General features: G+C 35.8%; 3 protein-coding genes across 3 annotated transcripts; all 3 read left to right on the forward strand.

The window, feature by feature from the left end:
• Nucleotides 1-652: 652 nt before the first annotated feature.
• Nucleotides 653-1,836, forward strand: LOC149987962 (ribulose bisphosphate carboxylase small subunit, chloroplastic-like). Its single transcript, XM_090255078.1, has 3 exons — nt 653-910; nt 1,034-1,165; nt 1,317-1,836. Exons 1-3 carry the CDS (start codon nt 722-724, stop codon nt 1,548-1,550), a joined length of 555 nt encoding a protein of 184 aa, XP_090111204.1. The 5' UTR covers nt 653-721; the 3' UTR covers nt 1,551-1,836.
• An 8,127-nt stretch (nt 1,837-9,963) lies between these two features.
• Nucleotides 9,964-11,048, forward strand: LOC149987963 (ribulose bisphosphate carboxylase small subunit, chloroplastic-like). The gene is made up of 3 exons (XM_090255079.1): nt 9,964-10,221; nt 10,345-10,476; nt 10,628-11,048. Exons 1-3 carry the CDS (start codon nt 10,033-10,035, stop codon nt 10,859-10,861), a joined length of 555 nt encoding a protein of 184 aa, XP_090111205.1. The 5' UTR covers nt 9,964-10,032; the 3' UTR covers nt 10,862-11,048.
• Nucleotides 11,049-19,267: 8,219 nt separating this feature from the next.
• Nucleotides 19,268-20,352, forward strand: LOC112290347 (ribulose bisphosphate carboxylase small subunit, chloroplastic). Its single transcript, XM_024536517.3, has 3 exons — nt 19,268-19,525; nt 19,649-19,780; nt 19,932-20,352. Exons 1-3 carry the CDS (start codon nt 19,337-19,339, stop codon nt 20,163-20,165), a joined length of 555 nt encoding a protein of 184 aa, XP_024392285.1. The 5' UTR covers nt 19,268-19,336; the 3' UTR covers nt 20,166-20,352.
• Nucleotides 20,353-20,355: the final 3 nt, after the last annotated feature.

Consider the following 20,355-nt stretch of genomic DNA (forward strand, 5'->3'; position numbering starts at 1 on the left):
TTCTTGCACTCGTCAATCTCTCACAGCAACTGGGCAGGGTTGTATCCGAACGTGGAAAACGCAGCAACCGTTGTTGAACCAAAGGATGGTATTTTTCTCCGAGAAAAACGCCGTGGCTTATCTGGTGTAGACGATCCCTAATCCGGACATGACCGCCGCTGTGCAGGTGTTGGGGAACCACAATGCGCAAGAGATGCGAGAGATGGAGGAGTGCAAGAAGTACGACTGCGAAGCTACATGCTTCATCGAGCAATGAAGTCTGGGTTTTCTCCAACTTCCGCATACACACACTTTTCTCGACGACATCCGTTTCAAGGTACGCATCGGGAAACTGACGATTCTCTGCACTGGTGTTCAGACTCTCCGGAGAGGCGGCGTCATGTTCTGAGCTCTTTTTCGATAAGGTGCTGTTGAAGTCCAGAATAATGGGGTCTGGATTATCCTCTGGACGGCTCCGCTTCTGGTCGAAAAAATTTCATCCCAAAAAGGACTTATCTGTTGACTGAAAATGTTTAATTGTGGTGAGGATTGCATGCAGCGACGTCGTAAAGATAGGGTGACAAGGAGCGTTCCAGAGCTCAGCTCGGGGCATGCCCCGGCACTCCCTAGCATATAAACATACCGGGTGGAATTTGTACCCACCAGGTCTTGCTCGGTGTCCCCTGTGCCCAAGCTGTTGGCTGCATTGCCCTTGCGATTCGAGTGTGGAGAGATTTTAGCAATGGCCTCCGCTGTGGCTTCAACCGTTGTGGCTCCTGTCTCTGTGACTGTGGCGTCATCATCTGTGGCCGCCTCTCGCGAGTCTTCCTCCGTCAAGGCTTTTTCTGGACTGAAGTCAGCGACCCTTTTCACTTCAAAATCCCAGCAATTGAGCTCCGTCCAGAACGGCAGCCGCGTGCAATGCATGCAAGTGAGTCTCTGTCGTCCCTTAATCGAACATATTCGGGGTCGTACTAGTCGATTTCCACGAGATGAGACCTGATGATTAGACATCCGGAAATTTTAAGAGTTGTACGATTTTGTGATTGCGCAGGTGTGGAACCCCATCGGGCAGCCCAAGTTCGAGACCTTCTCGTACCTGCCCCCGCTGAGCGATGACCAGATCGCGAGGCAGGTGGATTACATGATCCAGCAGAACTTGATTCCCTGCATCGAGTTCGACACGGTAAGTCGGTGTTCTTCCCGGCGTCCCACGAGTAGACAGTAGTATTGTCGAAGGCAGAGGCATTGGTATGTGGTCGTCCGGAGTGGGTTCCGCGGGCATCGAGGTCACGGTGCAAATGTGGTCTGATGACGCGCTGGGGTGACTTGTCCAGGTCGGAGCCGTGAGCCGCACCAACTTCTCGGGGTCGGGCTCGTCGGGCTACTACGACGGGCGGTACTGGACCATGTGGAAGTTGCCCATGTTCGGGTGCACCGACTCTTCGCAGGTGCTGCGGGAGATCCAGGAGTGCAAGACGTCGTACCCTAGCTGCTGGGTCCGCGTGCTGGGCTTCGACAGCAAGAAGCAGGTGCAGATCTGCGGGTTCTTGGTCGCCAGGCCCAACTAGGGAACGAATTTGTCGAGCTCTCTGGTTCTGGGTCGGGTAGCAGTAGCTTTGATGGTGAGGCACTGACAGTCAGTCGCTCACACGGCAAAGTAGCCTGGATGTGCTTCGCAACGAACTCTTGTATTTGAGTATGTGAGTTCACTTTGAACATCCCAGAAGCAAAAGAATGGGTTTTTCATGTTTGAAGTTTATTTTGTATAGTTGTGTTGAGCCGCGACTTCTATCTGTCACTTGGCTTGATATTCTGAGTTTCTCCGATACGAATAGCGAAGTCCACTTGAACATCTGTAACGGCAGCAATTGCGTCAGGTCAATCCTCTCAGATTCTTTCGGTGCTTTTGTCGTAAACTAGCTTGATTGTTGCCCATTAAGCTTGGTTGCTTTTCGTGAGAAAGCATGAAACTTCTATGACGAAACCCGGTTGATTGTAATGTAACTAGTTTGATTGTAGTTTGAATTTGGTAATTGCGTTGTATGATACATAATGAAAGTTTCATGATGAGGGCTCTTTGTTGGTAGTTATTTTCATTTTAATAGACGAGTATTTTTGTGAAAGTCACCAAGAGTCCTCGACTTTCTGTAAAACCGCAGTGGTGAATTGAGAGAAGTAACCAGTACCAGTTATTACGAGAAGAAGGTTGAGTCTTCGCACTGCAACACATTACTTTGTGTCTGTCAATGTCAATAGTTTTTACATGGCGATTGCCAATAAGTCTGTCGACACAGGTCATTGTACCACCTGAGCAAGGAAAAGGCACGACGTACTGGTACAGTTCCCTTATGGAACTTGTCAATGTGTTCAAACCCATAAGTTGCTGAAAGTGTACAGTCAGGTGATTTGCACACTTTTCAGAGGTAGACCGAACAAAATAAAACTTATGGAATGACATACTTGAAAAGCTTTTTCTGAAAATCTGTCAAATAACAAATGTTTGATATTCTTAATATTCGGAATGTCAAGTCACACATATTTGTTACTGATTCCTGCACAAGGATTAACAATCACAGCATAAGCAAACATGTATTTTAAATCAAATGACTTTATAATATAAATCGAATCGATTAGATAAGCATGATTTTAAGAGTTGATACTCACCTAGAGAAATTTCTTACATCAGAAGATAAAAGAGATAATGTGCCCAGGAAGGCATGAGACATGAAGTAATAGAAACACATATTCCACTGTGAAATGTGAAAGGGAGTGGCTGAATGAAAGAAAATAGAAGAAAAGAAAAAGGAAAAAAAGATACCAGAAATCTTTTTCAAAATTACCAAAAATGTATTAGAAAGGTACTTTGAAAGGAAAAATTTACTTACAAAATAGAAGTCCAACATCTTTTAAATGTAATAAAATCACCCCTTGTAAAATAATAATACAATACAATAGATTTTCAAAGCTTTCTTATTTGTTTAGTAACAGATTTGAACCTTTCTTAGTGTAGCTACTTCTATGTTTTAATTTAGTAGAAATATTAGACTTCTTTGTTATTACTAGATTGGAAGTAGAAAAAGTACAAATTAACATGTATTATAAAATATTAATTTCCAATCTCCCCCAAACAAATTAAGAATATTATAAAGCAATAAAAATTCAAACAACATCAATTTAAAACCAAAAAAAACATTAAAAAGCCATCTTATAGAGTATTATGTGACTTACAATAAATGCACTAATGATAACATTAATCATTTAGCCCAACTATGTCAAAAGGTATTATGACAACATTCAATTAAGGAAGGTGTTTTTTTAATGGATTTACATATCACATAAAAATAACTTCGATAAAATATTTTGATTTGTAAATTATTAAACTTAGTTTGATTGCTAAAAAAACACTCCAACTCTTTACGTCCATTAAGTATAAAAAAGAATACAATACAAAATATCTTACTTATATTTAAACAAAACACCAATACATCTAATAACTGTTGTTAAGTTATTTAATAAATTATTATCAAATCCCTACCTCAAGGATAAAAATTCCTTAAGAGATCTTTTAATATCATAAATAATATTATTTAATACATAATTGTAATTTGTAGAAACAATGATATTTATGCACCTTCAATACTATTAGACATCAATACAAAGTTAGTGGTGCAATCTTTGACCACTTTTGTACATGTTCACTAAGCACTATTTAACTTGAGCTTGAAAAAGAAGGATATGTTACTTTGATTCTTTTCTTTTAACTTGTAAAGATGGTTCTTGTAAATCTTGCAACTATAGAAGTGACTATTCACAGGCTTAGGTATGCATCAATCATTGCAACTCCAACTCAAGCTCCAATAGCAAGAAATTGTCTTTGTGTATCATGCTTTTATTTTCTATCATAACCTATAAAAAACTATTCATTTTTTTAAATATTTTTGTAGGAAAAAAATACAACTCAATAACATATAAAACAAAAAGAATAATAGCAAAATATCAAAGCAAAAACGTTGCAATGTATTAATATTTGATTACAACATAGTCCAATAGCAAAGATATTATTGCATAGCAACAACATATTTTAGCAATACATTACAACAACAAAAGCATTTGAATGCAACATCATAATATTCCAACAATCCATCACAAAGATAATATCCTTGCATTGTAGTAATATCTCATCATAGCAATACATTGAAGCAATAAAGCATTGTAGCACAATAGCAACATAGCACAATAACAAAAACATTGTAGTACAACAATACTTTATTGCAATAATATAAATATTTTAATACAATAATAATTTATTACAATAATACTTTATTGCAATAGTATAAATATTATAGTATAGTAATAATTTATTACTAAAATACCTTATTGATAAAACCACTCTCAAATGTCTTGTTTGTTAAATGAAAGAACAACTTGTCTTCTAAGTATTCAATAGCTGCCTACAAGAATAATCCAATTTTTTTTGTTTCCAAGAGCCTCTCTTGTATTGGCAATTGTCCAAATTTAGTCTCAAATTCCATGATTAGTTCATTTGGAGCCATTTGATTTCTTGGCCTTTATTCAATCTACTCCAAAAGATTTTTTTTTTCATTCTTTTGAAATCTTCCTCAAAAAATTCATCTTTCAAGAGTTCTTCAAATTTCTTCCCTCACATAGCCTTAGTATGCAACTCCTGCATCTTTTTTCTAATTTTTGGTATCATTGCCAAATCAAAGATGGTAATCATCTTCAATTCTAAAACTTGATGCACATATGCACATATATGTGTAAATCCTTAGGAACTTAGTGATGTCACTCTCATCAAACCTTCCAATCTTATCCATCACTACTTGTAAAGCTTAGGTGGTGTTTCTATCCTTTCAATGCACTTATTGCCTCTCTTTTATAAATTGAGCAAATACCTTGAATAAATCATAGGCACCTATTCTACTTCGTAAAGAAAACCTTGGGATTTGATTTTCCATCTTGACTTGTTGAAAAATTTGGTGCCTTGAGGCTCTTTCAATGGAAGCACCAATAAAGTTTGGGTAGAGAGAATTTGTGTCAAAAAAGCGTTGGGCTTTTGGCTATCACTAATTACTCAATCAAGTCTTGAGATAAAAAACATCAAGTTATCTTTCTATATATATATATATATATATATATATAAAAGTATTCCTATAGAGGTAATAACATCAATACATAAGTTCTAAGTACTAAAGAACATCCAAAATATGATAAAAATATTCTAAATCCTTATATATTCATGAGGTGAATTTTATCAAAACTTCAATAGATCATATCTCATAATCGGAGTATCCAAACAAACTAAAAATTTACATGAAGTATTGATGTATTTTAAAAAAATACTACAACAAATTTTAATTGCAAATTTCTTAAAAATCTTGAGATATTGCTTAAATACTAACAATAGCTTTATAGCCTTGCTTGAATATATCCATATGTAATTTTTTTTATATCTCACAAACTAAATATTCAAATATCATAAAATAATTTATTTATAATTTTTCAACCTAATAACACATATCTTTAGAAATTTTGAGCCAAAACTTTGTTCAAAAACTCAAGGTGTAGTTCCAACTATTACTATCAATAAAATGATTCACGTTCTGCCTTTGAATTACATGTATTGTCTTCAATGCTTTATAACTCCTTTATACAAACTCCAAATATAACAATTCTTTTGTAAAGACATAAATTTTGAAATCAGCCTTGTGATTGCACTCTTGATCTTCAAAATCTATTATATAACTCCTTGTATTTTTAAAAGAACAACAATATGTCTAAAAAAGACACATTAACTTCAAATGGCTACAACTTCATCACCTTAATTCCAAACCTTCTAAACTTTATGCAATCCTTGCTTCTAATTCTCAAATGTTCTTTTTGAAGTTGCCAAAATCCTTATTATGGTTGCAGATAGCCTCTTGAGAGCCTATAGGGCATGGCTTTCAATCAATAGAGATGAAGATCCTCATTCCTTATCTTCATCCATCCATACTTTGCTTTCATCCTTCCAAATAAGCTTCTTAGAGGTTTGTATCTTCATCTTTGAGTTCCAATCTTTTCTTTAAATTTTGTATTAAATATTTAAATCTTATATAATTTAGATACTACAATCAAAATAAGTAAACCTCAAAATAAATTTTCTTTCATCAACTCTCTTTAAATTAACCTATTAATCACTCTAATACACATCAATACTTATAAATATATCATGTGTTTTAGTCAATTTTTACATACTATGAATAATTACAATACAACAACATTGAGGCCTACTTATGCAATTTTCGAATAAAAATTTAAAAAGTCGATTGTCATTCTTTAAAGCAAAATCAATTACTTGACTCAATGTTTGAGGATTAAGTAAATTGACCATCAATTTCTTTACCTCATATTATAATCCATAAAGAAATTGGCTAATGAGTGTAGTATCATTCCACTTGATATCAATCACAAGTTGTCAAAATTGTGAAATATACAATATTATAGATTGATTAACTCCCTCAAATATACTAGAATTTGTACCATTGCACTATTCATTTTGACAAGCTCTATTATAATAACACTTAGAAGAAAAGAGATGTCTAATATTGCTAAAGTTAAGTAAAAGAAAGAACTTGAGAACAAAAGAATAATATCAAATTTAAAAGAGGATAATCCACAACATCTAATATGCTTATGTCTTATCAAGAAAAAAAGATAATCCATTCTTAATCAAGAAAAGACAAAGCTTTGATATTGTAAGTGTATTCTTGTCAATCTCTCAAAGATAAGAACTCAAAGAAAACAAATATACAAGTGAGACTTTTTCAAAGAAGTATAACAAATATATATATATATAAAAAAATATGTATATTAAAAAGAAACTAGAATTACTATTGCCAAAATACAAGAGAACTAGAGACTTCTTAAAACTAAACTAGAAGCAAGAAAGGAATTGACAAGAATGAAGAAGGCTTCATACTTACCTCTATATATATTATCTATCTAGGAGCTACATGGCAACATTCCATAAGACCTCCAAAACGTGTTGACTTTGCACAACACGTATCTTGACTTATAAGGCAAGTTTTTAATATGGGTGCCATATAGTTAGTTTTTTTCGCAAGCTACCAACATGTGTGGCACATGCTTAACTTGCTGACCAAGTATCTAACCTACCAATCAACAACAAATACATGTAAAGTCAAAGCAACATCTATAAAGCTTCTAGGAAGCTTCTTTAAAAGTTATTATGAAATTAATCTACTTTTATCTACTTTTACCTATTCATATTACTTGAATAACAATTACAATAAATATATGTCCGTGACAAGTTGACAATTACAAAATCAACTAATAGTGAAAACTAAGTAGATAGAATTCTCTACCATCATATTTGTAAAAGTATACTTAGAAAAAAAAAAATCAAATTATATTATATTAACACCAATATACAACCAACAAAAGTTCTTACTAAACCATTAAAAAGAGTGAAATTTGAAACATATAGATAAGCCTTGAGACTTAAAAGCCTAATTACATTGTGCAATAGAATAAGAATGGTTGTCATTTCTTACTTCTTTGCTTAGTAACCATGTGGTGATAACAAAGACCATCTTACATATATGGAGGTTGGCTAACCTTTATTTAAAAATAATTGGTCAAATGATTGCTACTTTTTTCATTTAACCAACTTAAATAAATTTATCCATATCTCTAATTTCTTCACCAAACTACTATTGAAAATGTAGCTAATGAATTAGATATTTTCGAAACATATATAAAATCTTATAGATGTAATAAACTTTGGAGTAAAAATTTTATTCTTTTAAATCGATGTTTAATAATTTGATATTCATAGTAACATGATTTAGTAGTAACACCTTTTAATCCATGTCCAATACAAGTCCTTAAACATTTACATTAAAACTATACTTACAAGATGACATTATTAAACTAAAAAAATATGCATGTAAGATAATTCCAATTAGAATCTATAAATTTCTTATTATAATTTTTTAAAAACAAAGTACCAAAATATTATTATTTTAATATCCTCTAAGTTAAATCCATATATTAAGTAGAAACAATTATTCTAATAAATAATGATAAAAATTAGACATCTTGCAATAAAATTTCTTTTTAAAAATAGATACATAACATGAAAAATATCCCATAAATAGCTAACACCATCAAAACATTTGACCAAATATGCACTTTTAGATGTGTCAAGACAAAAAGAAATATTTGCAAGATTTTGGAGTATCTAAACTAATGTTTGTCCTCTTTGCACTATGAGTAGGATTTCTTTTATTTTGTTTAGTGAAAAGATACATTGCAATTTGTTTTCATAATAAAAACTATACTAATGAAATAGTGCTAAAAATAACAAGATTAAAAAAACATAACCCTTCTTACAACCTTAAATCCTTCTAATTAGACTACCTCAAAGTTGTGCCATTTAGCACAAAAACCATTCTTTTAAATCTACTTAACCCTCCAATTTCCAATGAGCTTCATGTGCATACACAAGCATGCTTTCTTTCTTTCTTTCTTGAAGAAAACTTATCTGAACAAACGTTAATACTCTACTTGTTGATGAAAGTGGAACTTTGACCACATACAGGCTTGGTGATGTACTTTGTATATCTCCTCACAGTTAGTCTGGTGCAATCCAACCATGCACATAGAATATGAATGGGGACATGCTTCCAGCCACTCGGGTGTGCAGAAAACTTGACAAGCGAGATTCAAGCAACGGCGACTACGACGCCGATCACGCAATACAAAGCATTGTTAGTATGTGATAAACCAGAGAAAGAGATCGAGTATGTGCACACAAAAACACACAGATCCACAGGTATTGTCTACGGCGCCACCACCATCCGTCAAAGCTACCATCTCGTCGAGGAAGAATGGTATTTCTAAAACTAGCAATACAACCGCTGATGGAAACAACCGAAAGCTATGTCATTGGAGAGGGCGCACGAGTTCATGGAATACACAGTGAGAAGAGATAAAGAAATAAAATAATATAAAATACAAGTGTGCATCAGCAAGACATGGCCGAAATCTAACAACTGTCTGCACATGCTGTGGTGGGTTGTATCCACGCGCTGGAGGAAGTAACTTTCCTACATGCACAGAAAAACATTTTCAGATTAGAAAGCTCTTCTGTTCTAGCTAATCTCTAGTACCAAGCTCAGACGTGTAGCCGACGAAGCCAATAGCAGCTGGGTATGCTAGTCACTGATTCTGAAGCGGCCGGTGTGTCGATTGCGATGTATCTCAGTTCGGCGAAGGCCTGTGTCTGGAACATGGGAAGAGGGTCTTCTTGCACTCGTCAATCTCTCACAGCAACTGGGCAGGGTTGTATCCGAACGTGGAAAACGCAGCAACCGTTGTTGAACCAAAGGATGGTATTTTTCTCCGAGAAAAACGCCGTGGCTTATCTGGTGTAGACGATCCCTAATCCGGACATGACCGCCGCTGTGCAGGTGTTGGGGAACCACAATGCGCAAGAGATGCGAGAGATGGAGGAGTGCAAGAAGTACGACTGCGAAGCTACATGCTTCATCGAGCAATGAAGTCTGGGTTTTCTCCAACTTCCGCATACACACACTTTTCTCGACGACATCCGTTTCAAGGTACGCATCGGGAAACTGACGATTCTCTGCACTGGTGTTCAGACTCTCCGGAGAGGCGGCGTCATGTTCTGAGCTCTTTTTCGATAAGGTGCTGTTGAAGTCCAGAATAATGGGGTCTGGATTATCCTCTGGACGGCTCCGCTTCTGGTCGAAAAAAATTTCATCCCAAAAAGGACTTATCTGTTGACTGAAAATGTTTAATTGTGGTGAGGATTGCATGCAGCGACGTCGTAAAGATAGGGTGACAAGGAGCGTTCCAGAGCTCAGCTCGGGGCATGCCCCGGCACTCCCTAGCATATAAACATACCGGGTGGAATTTGTACCCACCAGGTCTTGCTCGGTGTCCCCTGTGCCCAAGCTGTTGGCTGCATTGCCCTTGCGATTCGAGTGTGGAGAGATTTTAGCAATGGCCTCCGCTGTGGCTTCAACCGTTGTGGCTCCTGTCTCTGTGACTGTGGCGTCATCATCTGTGGCCGCCTCTCGCGAGTCTTCCTCCGTCAAGGCTTTTTCTGGACTGAAGTCAGCGACCCTTTTCACTTCAAAATCCCAGCAATTGAGCTCCGTCCAGAACGGCAGCCGCGTGCAATGCATGCAAGTGAGTCTCTGTCGTCCCTTAATCGAACATATTCGGGGTCGTACTAGTCGATTTCCACGAGATGAGACCTGATGATTAGACATCCGGAAATTTTAAGAGTTGTACGATTTTGTGATTGCGCAGGTGTGGAACCCCATCGGGCAGCCCAAGTTCGAGACCTTCTCGTACCTGCCCCCGCTGAGCGATGACCAGATCGCGAGGCAGGTGGATTACATGATCCAGCAGAACTTGATTCCCTGCATCGAGTTCGACACGGTAAGTCGGTGTTCTTCCCGGCGTCCCACGAGTAGACAGTAGTATTGTCGAAGGCAGAGGCATTGGTATGTGGTCGTCCGGAGTGGGTTCCGCGGGCATCGAGGTCACGGTGCAAATGTGGTCTGATGACGCGCTGGGGTGACTTGTCCAGGTCGGAGCCGTGAGCCGCACCAACTTCTCGGGGTCGGGCTCGTCGGGCTACTACGACGGGCGGTACTGGACCATGTGGAAGTTGCCCATGTTCGGGTGCACCGACTCTTCGCAGGTGCTGCGGGAGATCCAGGAGTGCAAGACGTCGTACCCTAGCTGCTGGGTCCGCGTGCTGGGCTTCGACAGCAAGAAGCAGGTGCAGATCTGCGGGTTCTTGGTCGCCAGGCCCAACTAGGGAACGAATTTGTCGAGCTCTCTGGTTCTGGGTCGGGTAGCAGTAGCTTTGATGGTGAGGCACTGACAGTCAGTCGCTCACACGGCAAAGTAGCCTGGATGTGCTTCGCAACGAACTCTTGTATTTGAGTATGTGAGTTCACTTTGAACATCCCAGAAGCAAAAGAATGGGTTTTTTCATGTTTGAAGTTTATTTTGTATAGTTGTGTTGAGCCGCGACTTCTATCTGTCACTTGGCTTGATATTCTGAGTTTCTCCGATACGAATAGCGAAGTCCACTTGAACATCTGTAACGGCAGCAATTGCGTCAGGTCAATCCTCTCAGATTCTTTCGGTGCTTTTGTCGTAAACTAGCTTGATTGTTGCCCATTAAGCTTGGTTGCTTTTCGTGAGAAAGCATGAAACTTCTATGACGAAACCCGGTTGATTGTAATGTAACTAGTTTGATTGTAGTTTGAATTTGGTAATTGCGTTGTATGATACATAATGAAAGTTTCATGATGAGGGCTCTTTGTTGGTAGTTATTTTCATTTTAATAGACGAGTATTTTTGTGAAAGTCACCAAGAGTCCTCGACTTTCTGTAAAACCGCAGTGGTGAATTGAGAGAAGTAACCAGTACCAGTTATTACGAGAAGAAGGTTGAGTCTTCGCACTGCAACACATTACTTTGTGTCTGTCAATGTCAATAGTTTTTACATGGCGATTGCCAATAAGTCTGTCGACACAGGTCATTGTACCACCTGAGCAAGGAAAAGGCACGACGTACTGGTACAGTTCCCTTATGGAACTTGTCAATGTGTTCAAACCCATAAGTTGCTGAAAGTGTACAGTCAGGTGATTTGCACACTTTTCAGAGGTAGACCGAACAAAATAAAACTTATGGAATGACATACTTGAAAAGCTTTTTCTGAAAATCTGTCAAATAACAAATGTTTGATATTCTTAATATTCGGAATGTCAAGTCACACATATTTGTTACTGATTCCTGCACAAGGATTAACAATCACAGCATAAGCAAACATGTATTTTAAATCAAATGACTTTATAATATAAATCGAATCGATTAGATAAGCATGATTTTAAGAGTTGATACTCACCTAGAGAAATTTCTTACATCAGAAGATAAAAGAGATAATGTGCCCAGGAAGGCATGAGACATGAAGTAATAGAAACACATATTCCACTGTGAAATGTGAAAGGGAGTGGCTGAATGAAAGAAAATAGAAGAAAAGAAAAAGGAAAAAAAGATACCAGAAATCTTTTTCAAAATTACCAAAAATGTATTAGAAAGGTACTTTGAAAGGAAAAATTTACTTACAAAATAGAAGTCCAACATCTTTTAAATGTAATAAAATCACCCCTTGTAAAATAATAATACAATACAATAGATTTTCAAAGCTTTCTTATTTGTTTAGTAACAGATTTGAACCTTTCTTAGTGTAGCTACTTCTATGTTTTAATTTAGTAGAAATATTAGACTTCTTTGTTATTACTAGATTGGAAGTAGAAAAAGTACAAATTAACATGTATTATAAAATATTAATTTCCAATCTCCCCCAAACAAATTAAGAATATTATAAAGCAATAAAAATTCAAACAACATCAATTTAAAACCAAAAAAAACATTAAAAAGCCATCTTATAGAGTATTATGTGACTTACAATAAATGCACTAATGATAACATTAATCATTTAGCCCAACTATGTCAAAAGGTATTATGACAACATTCAATTAAGGAAGGTGTTTTTTAATGGATTTACATATCACATAAAAATAACTTCGATAAAATATTTTGATTTGTAAATTATTAAACTTAGTTTGATTGCTAAAAACACTCCAACTCTTTACGTCCATTAAGTATAAAAAAGAATACAATACAAAATATCTTACTTATATTTAAACAAAACACCAATACATCTAATAACTGTTGTTAAGTTATTTAATAAATTATTATCAAATCCCTACCTCAAGGATAAAAATTCCTTAAGAGATCTTTTAATATCATAAATAATATTATTTAATACATAATTGTAATTTGTAGAAACAATGATATTTATGCACCTTCAATACTATTAGACATCAATACAAAGTTAGTGGTGCAATCTTTGACCACTTTTGTACATGTTCACTAAGCACTATTTAACTTGAGCTTGAAAAAGAAGGATATGTTACTTTGATTCTTTTCTTTTAACTTGTAAAGATGGTTCTTGTAAATCTTGCAACTATAGAAGTGACTATTCACAGGCTTAGGTATGCATCAATCATTGCAACTCCAACTCAAGCTCCAATAGCAAGAAATTGTCTTTGTGTATCATGCTTTTATTTTCTATCATAACCTATAAAAAACTATTCATTTTTTTAAATATTTTTGTAGGAAAAAAATACAACTCAATAACATATAAAACAAAAAGAATAATAGCAAAATATCAAAGCAAAAACGTTGCAATGTATTAATATTTGATTACAACATAGTCCAATAGCAAAGATATTATTGCATAGCAACAACATATTTTAGCAATACATTACAACAACAAAAGCATTTGAATGCAACATCATAATATTCCAACAATCCATCACAAAGATAATATCCTTGCATTGTAGTAATATCTCATCATAGCAATACATTGAAGCAATAAAGCATTGTAGCACAATAGCAACATAGCACAATAACAAAAACATTGTAGTACAACAATACTTTATTGCAATAATATAAATATTTTAATACAATAATAATTTATTACAATAATACTTTATTGCAATAGTATAAATATTATAGTATAGTAATAATTTATTACTAAAATACCTTATTGATAAAACCACTCTCAAATGTCTTGTTTGTTAAATGAAAGAACAACTTGTCTTCTAAGTATTCAATAGCTGCCTACAAGAATAATCCAATTTTTTTTGTTTCCAAGAGCTGCCTCTCTTGTATTGGCAATTGTCCAAATTTAGTCTCAAATTCCATGATTAGTTCATTTGGAGCCATTTGATTTCTTGGCCTTTATTCAATCTACTCCAAAAGATTTTTTTTTCATTCTTTTGAAATCTTCCTCAAAAAATTCATCTTTCAAGAGTTCTTCAAATTTCTTCCTCACATAGCCTTAGTATGCAACTCCCGCATCTTTTTCTAATTTTTGGTATCATTGCCAAATCAAAGATGGTAATCATCTTCAATTCTAAAACTTGATGCACATATGCACATATATGTGTAAATCCTTAGGAACTTAGTGATGTCACTCTCATCAAACCTTCCAATCTTATCCATCACTACTTGTAAAGCTTAGGTGGTGTTTCTATCCTTTCAATGCACTTATTGCCTCTCTTTTATAAATTGAGCAAATACCTTGAATAAATCATAGGCACCTATTCTACTTGTAAAGAAAACCTTGGGATTTGATTTTCCATCTTGACTTGTTGAAAAATTTGGTGCCTTGAGGCTCTTTCAATGGAAGCACCAATAAAGTTTGGGTAGAGAGAATTTGTGTCAAAAAAGCGTTGGGCTTTTGGCTATCACTAATTACTCAATCAAGTCTTGAGATAAAAAAACATCAAGTTATCTTTCTATATATATATATATATATATATATATAAAAGTATTCCTATAGAGGTAATAACATCAATACATAAGTTCTAAGTACTAAAGAACATCCAAAATATGATAAAAATATTCTAAATCCTTATATATTCATGAGGTGAATTTTATCAAAACTTCAATAGATCATATCTCATAATCGGAGTATCCAAACAAACTAAAAATTTACATGAAGTATTGATGTATTTTAAAAAAATACTACAACAAATTTTAATTGCAAATTTCTTAAAAATCTTGAGATATTGCTTAAATACTAACAATAGCTTTATAGCCTTGCTTGAATATATCCATATGTAATTTTTTTATATCTCACAAACTAAATATTCAAATATCATAAAATAATTTATTTATAATTTTTCAACCTAATAACACATATCTTTAGAAATTTTGAGCCAAAACTTTGTTCAAAAACTCAAGGTGTAGTTCCAACTATTACTATCAATAAAATGATTCACGTTCTGCCTTTGAATTACATGTATTGTCTTCAATGCTTTATAACTCCTTTATACAAACTCCAAATATAACAATTCTTTTGTAAAGACATAAATTTTGAAATCAGCCTTGTGATTGCACTCTTGATCTTCAAAATCTATTATATAACTCCTTGTATTTTTAAAAGAACAACAATATGTCTAAAAAGACACATTAACTTCAAATGGCTACAACTTCATCACCTTAATTCCAAACCTTCTAAACTTTATGCAATCCTTGCTTCTAATTCTCAAATGTTCTTTTTGAAGTTGCCAAAATCCTTATTATGGTTGCAGATAGCCTCTTGAGAGCCTATAGGGCATGGCTTTCAATCAATAGAGATGAAGATCCTCATTCCTTATCTTCATCCATCCATACTTTGCTTTCATCCTTCCAAATAAGCTTCTTAGAGGTTTGTATCTTCATCTTTGAGTTCCAATCTTTTCTTTAAATTTTGTATTAAATATTTAAATCTTATATAATTTAGATACTACAATCAAAATAAGTAAACCTCAAAATAAATTTTCTTTCATCAACTCTCTTTAAATTAACCTATTAATCACTCTAATACACATCAATACTTATAAATATATCATGTGTTTTAGTCAATTTTTACATACTATGAATAATTACAATACAACAACATTGAGGCCTACTTATGCAATTTTCGAATAAAAATTTAAAAAGTCGATTGTCATTCTTTAAAGCAAAATCAATTACTTGACTCAATGTTTGAGGATTAAGTAAATTGACCATCAATTTCTTTACCTCATATTATAATCCATAAAGAAATTGGCTAATGAGTGTAGTATCATTCCACTTGATATCAATCACAAGTTGTCAAAATTGTGAAATATACAATATTATAGATTGATTAACTCCCTCAAATATACTAGAATTTGTACCATTGCACTATTCATTTTGACAAGCTCTATTATAATAACACTTAGAAGAAAAGAGATGTCTAATATTGCTAAAGTTAAGTAAAAGAAAGAACTTGAGAACAAAAAGAATAATATCAAATTTAAAAGAGGATAATCCACAACATCTAATATGCTTATGTCTTATCAAGAAAAAAAGATAATCCATTCTTAATCAAGAAAAGACAAAGCTTTGATATTGTAAGTGTATTCTTGTCAATCTCTCAAAGATAAGAACTCAAAGAAAACAAATATACAAGTGAGACTTTTTCAAAGAAGTATAACAAATATATATATATATAAAAAAATATGTATATTAAAAAGAAACTAGAATTACTATTGCCAAAATACAAGAGAACTAGAGACTTCTTAAAACTAAACTAGAAGCAAGAAAGGAATTGACAAGAATGAAGAAGGCTTCATACTTACCTCTATATATATTATCTATCTAGGAGCTACATGGCAACATTCCATAAGACCTCCAAAACGTGTTGACTTTGCACAACACGTATCTTGACTTATAAGGCAAGTTTTTAATATGGGTGCCATATAGTTAGTTTTTTTCGCAAGCTACCAACATGTGTGGCACATGCTTAACTTGCTGACCAAGTATCTAACCTACCAATCAACAACAAATACATGTAAAGTCAAAGCAACATCTATAAAGCTTCTAGGAAGCTTCTTTAAAAGTTATTATGAAATTAATCTACTTTTATCTACTTTTACCTATTCATATTACTTGAATAACAATTACAATAAATATATGTCCGTGACAAGTTGACAATTACAAAATCAACTAATAGTGAAAACTAAGTAGATAGAATTCTCTACCATCATATTTGTAAAAGTATACTTAGAAAAAAAAATCAAATTATATTATATTAACACCAATATACAACCAACAAAAGTTCTTACTAAACCATTAAAAAGAGTGAAATTTGAAACATATAGATAAGCCTTGAGACTTAAAAGCCTAATTACATTGTGCAATAGAATAAGAATGGTTGTCATTTCTTACTTCTTTGCTTAGTAACCATGTGGTGATAACAAAGACCATCTTACATATATGGAGGTTGGCTAACCTTTATTTAAAAATAATTGGTCAAATGATTGCTACTTTTTCATTTAACCAACTTAAATAAATTTATCCATATCTCTAATTTCTTCACCAAACTACTATTGAAAATGTAGCTAATGAATTAGATATTTTCGAAACATATATAAAATCTTATAGATGTAATAAACTTTGGAGTAAAAATTTTATTCTTTTAAATCGATGTTTAATAATTTGATATTCATAGTAACATGATTTAGTAGTAACACCTTTTAATCCATGTCCAATACAAGTCCTTAAACATTTACATTAAAACTATACTTACAAGATGACATTATTAAACTAAAAAAATATGCATGTAAGATAATTCCAATTAGAATCTATAAATTTCTTATTATAATTTTTTAAAAACAAAGTACCAAAATATTATTATTTTAATATCCTCTAAGTTAAATCCATATATTAAGTAGAAACAATTATTCTAATAAATAATGATAAAAATTAGACATCTTGCAATAAAATTTCTTTTTAAAAATAGATACATAACATGAAAAATATCCCATAAATAGCTAACACCATCAAAACATTTGACCAAATATGCACTTTTAGATGTGTCAAGACAAAAAGAAATATTTGCAAGATTTTGGAGTATCTAAACTAATGTTTGTCCTCTTTGCACTATGAGTAGGATTTCTTTTATTTTGTTTAGTGAAAAGATACATTGCAATTTGTTTTCATAATAAAAACTATACTAATGAAATAGTGCTAAAAAATAACAAGATTAAAAACATAACCCTTCTTACAACCTTAAATCCTTCTAATTAGACTACCTCAAAGTTGTGCCATTTAGCACAAAAACCATTCTTTTAAATCTACTTAACCCTCCAATTTCCAATGAGCTTCATGTGCATACACAAGCATGCTTTCTTTCTTTCTTTCTTGAAGAAAACTTATCTGAACAAACGTTAATACTCTACTTGTTGATGAAAGTGGAACTTTGACCACATACAGGCTTGGTGATGTACTTTGTATATCTCCTCACAGTTAGTCTGGTGCAATCCAACCATGCACATAGAATATGAATGGGGACATGCTTCCAGCCACTCGGGTGTGCAGAAAACTTGACAAGCGAGATTCAAGCAACGGCGACTACGACGCCGATCACGCAATACAAAGCATTGTTAGTATGTGATAAACCAGAGAAAGAGATCGAGTATGTGCACACAAAAACACACAGATCCACAGGTATTGTCTACGGCGCCACCACCATCCGTCAAAGCTACCATCTCGTCGAGGAAGAATGGTATTTCTAAAACTAGCAATACAACCGCTGATGGAAACAACCGAAAGCTATGTCATTGGAGAGGGCGCACGAGTTCATGGAATACACAGTGAGAAGAGATAAAGAAATAAAATAATATAAAATACAAGTGTGCATCAGCAAGACATGGCCGAAATCTAACAACTGTCTGCACATGCTGTGGTGGGTTGTATCCACGCGCTGGAGGAAGTAACTTTCCTACATGCACAGAAAAACATTTTCAGATTAGAAAGCTCTTCTGTTCTAGCTAATCTCTAGTACCAAGCTCAGACGTGTAGCCGACGAAGCCAATAGCAGCTGGGTATGCTAGTCACTGATTCTGAAGCGGCCGGTGTGTCGATTGCGATGTATCTCAGTTCGGCGAAGGCCTGTGTCTGGAACATGGGAAGAGGGTCTTCTTGCACTCGTCAATCTCTCACAGCAACTGGGCAGGGTTGTATCCGAACGTGGAAAACGCAGCAACCGTTGTTGAACCAAAGGATGGTATTTTTCTCCGAGAAAAACGCCGTGGCTTATCTGGTGTAGACGATCCCTAATCCGGACATGACCGCCGCTGTGCAGGTGTTGGGGAACCACAATGCGCAAGAGATGCGAGAGATGGAGGAGTGCAAGAAGTACGACTGCGAAGCTACATGCTTCATCGAGCAATGAAGTCTGGGTTTTCTCCAACTTCCGCATACACACACTTTTCTCGACGACATCCGTTTCAAGGTACGCATCGGGAAACTGACGATTCTCTGCACTGGTGTTCAGACTCTCCGGAGAGGCGGCGTCATGTTCTGAGCTCTTTTTCGATAAGGTGCTGTTGAAGTCCAGAATAATGGGGTCTGGATTATCCTCTGGACGGCTCCGCTTCTGGTCGAAAAAATTTCATCCCAAAAAAGGACTTATCTGTTGACTGAAAATGTTTAATTGTGGTGAGGATTGCATGCAGCGACGTCGTAAAGATAGGGTGACAAGGAGCGTTCCAGAGCTCAGCTCGGGGCATGCCCCGGCACTCCCTAGCATATAAACATACCGGGTGGAATTTGTACCCACCAGGTCTTGCTCGGTGTCCCCTGTGCCCAAGCTGTTGGCTGCATTGCCCTTGCGATTCGAGTGTGGAGAGATTTTAGCAATGGCCTCCGCTGTGGCTTCAACCGTTGTGGCTCCTGTCTCTGTGACTGTGGCGTCATCATCTGTGGCCGCCTCTCGCGAGTCTTCCTCCGTCAAGGCTTTTTCTGGACTGAAGTCAGCGACCCTTTTCACTTCAAAATCCCAGCAATTGAGCTCCGTCCAGAACGGCAGCCGCGTGCAATGCATGCAAGTGAGTCTCTGTCGTCCCTTAATCGAACATATTCGGGGTCGTACTAGTCGATTTCCACGAGATGAGACCTGATGATTAGACATCCGGAAATTTTAAGAGTTGTACGATTTTGTGATTGCGCAGGTGTGGAACCCCATCGGGCAGCCCAAGTTCGAGACCTTCTCGTACCTGCCCCCGCTGAGCGATGACCAGATCGCGAGGCAGGTGGATTACATGATCCAGCAGAACTTGATTCCCTGCATCGAGTTCGACACGGTAAGTCGGTGTTCTTCCCGGCGTCCCACGAGTAGACAGTAGTATTGTCGAAGGCAGAGGCATTGGTATGTGGTCGTCCGGAGTGGGTTCCGCGGGCATCGAGGTCACGGTGCAAATGTGGTCTGATGACGCGCTGGGGTGACTTGTCCAGGTCGGAGCCGTGAGCCGCACCAACTTCTCGGGGTCGGGCTCGTCGGGCTACTACGACGGGCGGTACTGGACCATGTGGAAGTTGCCCATGTTCGGGTGCACCGACTCTTCGCAGGTGCTGCGGGAGATCCAGGAGTGCAAGACGTCGTACCCTAGCTGCTGGGTCCGCGTGCTGGGCTTCGACAGCAAGAAGCAGGTGCAGATCTGCGGGTTCTTGGTCGCCAGGCCCAACTAGGGAACGAATTTGTCGAGCTCTCTGGTTCTGGGTCGGGTAGCAGTAGCTTTGATGGTGAGGCACTGACAGTCAGTCGCTCACACGGCAAAGTAGCCTGGATGTGCTTCGCAACGAACTCTTGTATTTGAGTATGTGAGTTCACTTTGAACATCCCAGAAGCAAAAGAATGGGTTTTTTCATGTTTGAAGTT

Source organism: Physcomitrium patens, chromosome 13 (genome assembly GCF_059467195.1).
Source record: "Physcomitrium patens ecotype Gransden chromosome 13, ASM5946719v1, whole genome shotgun sequence".
In the NCBI taxonomy this organism is placed as follows: Eukaryota; Viridiplantae; Streptophyta; class Bryopsida; order Funariales; family Funariaceae; genus Physcomitrium; species Physcomitrium patens.

Coding starts and splice junctions, on each gene's coding strand:
- LOC149987962 (XM_090255078.1), top strand. CDS start 722: ATGGCCTCCGCTGTGGCTTCAACCGTTGTGGCTCCTGTCTCTGTGACT. Junction 911..1,033: donor GCCGCGTGCAATGCATGCAA/GTGAGTCTCTGT, acceptor GTGATTGCGCAG/GTGTGGAACCCCATCGGGCA. Junction 1,166..1,316: donor CCTGCATCGAGTTCGACACG/GTAAGTCGGTGT, acceptor TGACTTGTCCAG/GTCGGAGCCGTGAGCCGCAC.
- LOC149987963 (XM_090255079.1), top strand. CDS start 10,033: ATGGCCTCCGCTGTGGCTTCAACCGTTGTGGCTCCTGTCTCTGTGACT. Junction 10,222..10,344: donor GCCGCGTGCAATGCATGCAA/GTGAGTCTCTGT, acceptor GTGATTGCGCAG/GTGTGGAACCCCATCGGGCA. Junction 10,477..10,627: donor CCTGCATCGAGTTCGACACG/GTAAGTCGGTGT, acceptor TGACTTGTCCAG/GTCGGAGCCGTGAGCCGCAC.
- LOC112290347 (XM_024536517.3), top strand. CDS start 19,337: ATGGCCTCCGCTGTGGCTTCAACCGTTGTGGCTCCTGTCTCTGTGACT. Junction 19,526..19,648: donor GCCGCGTGCAATGCATGCAA/GTGAGTCTCTGT, acceptor GTGATTGCGCAG/GTGTGGAACCCCATCGGGCA. Junction 19,781..19,931: donor CCTGCATCGAGTTCGACACG/GTAAGTCGGTGT, acceptor TGACTTGTCCAG/GTCGGAGCCGTGAGCCGCAC.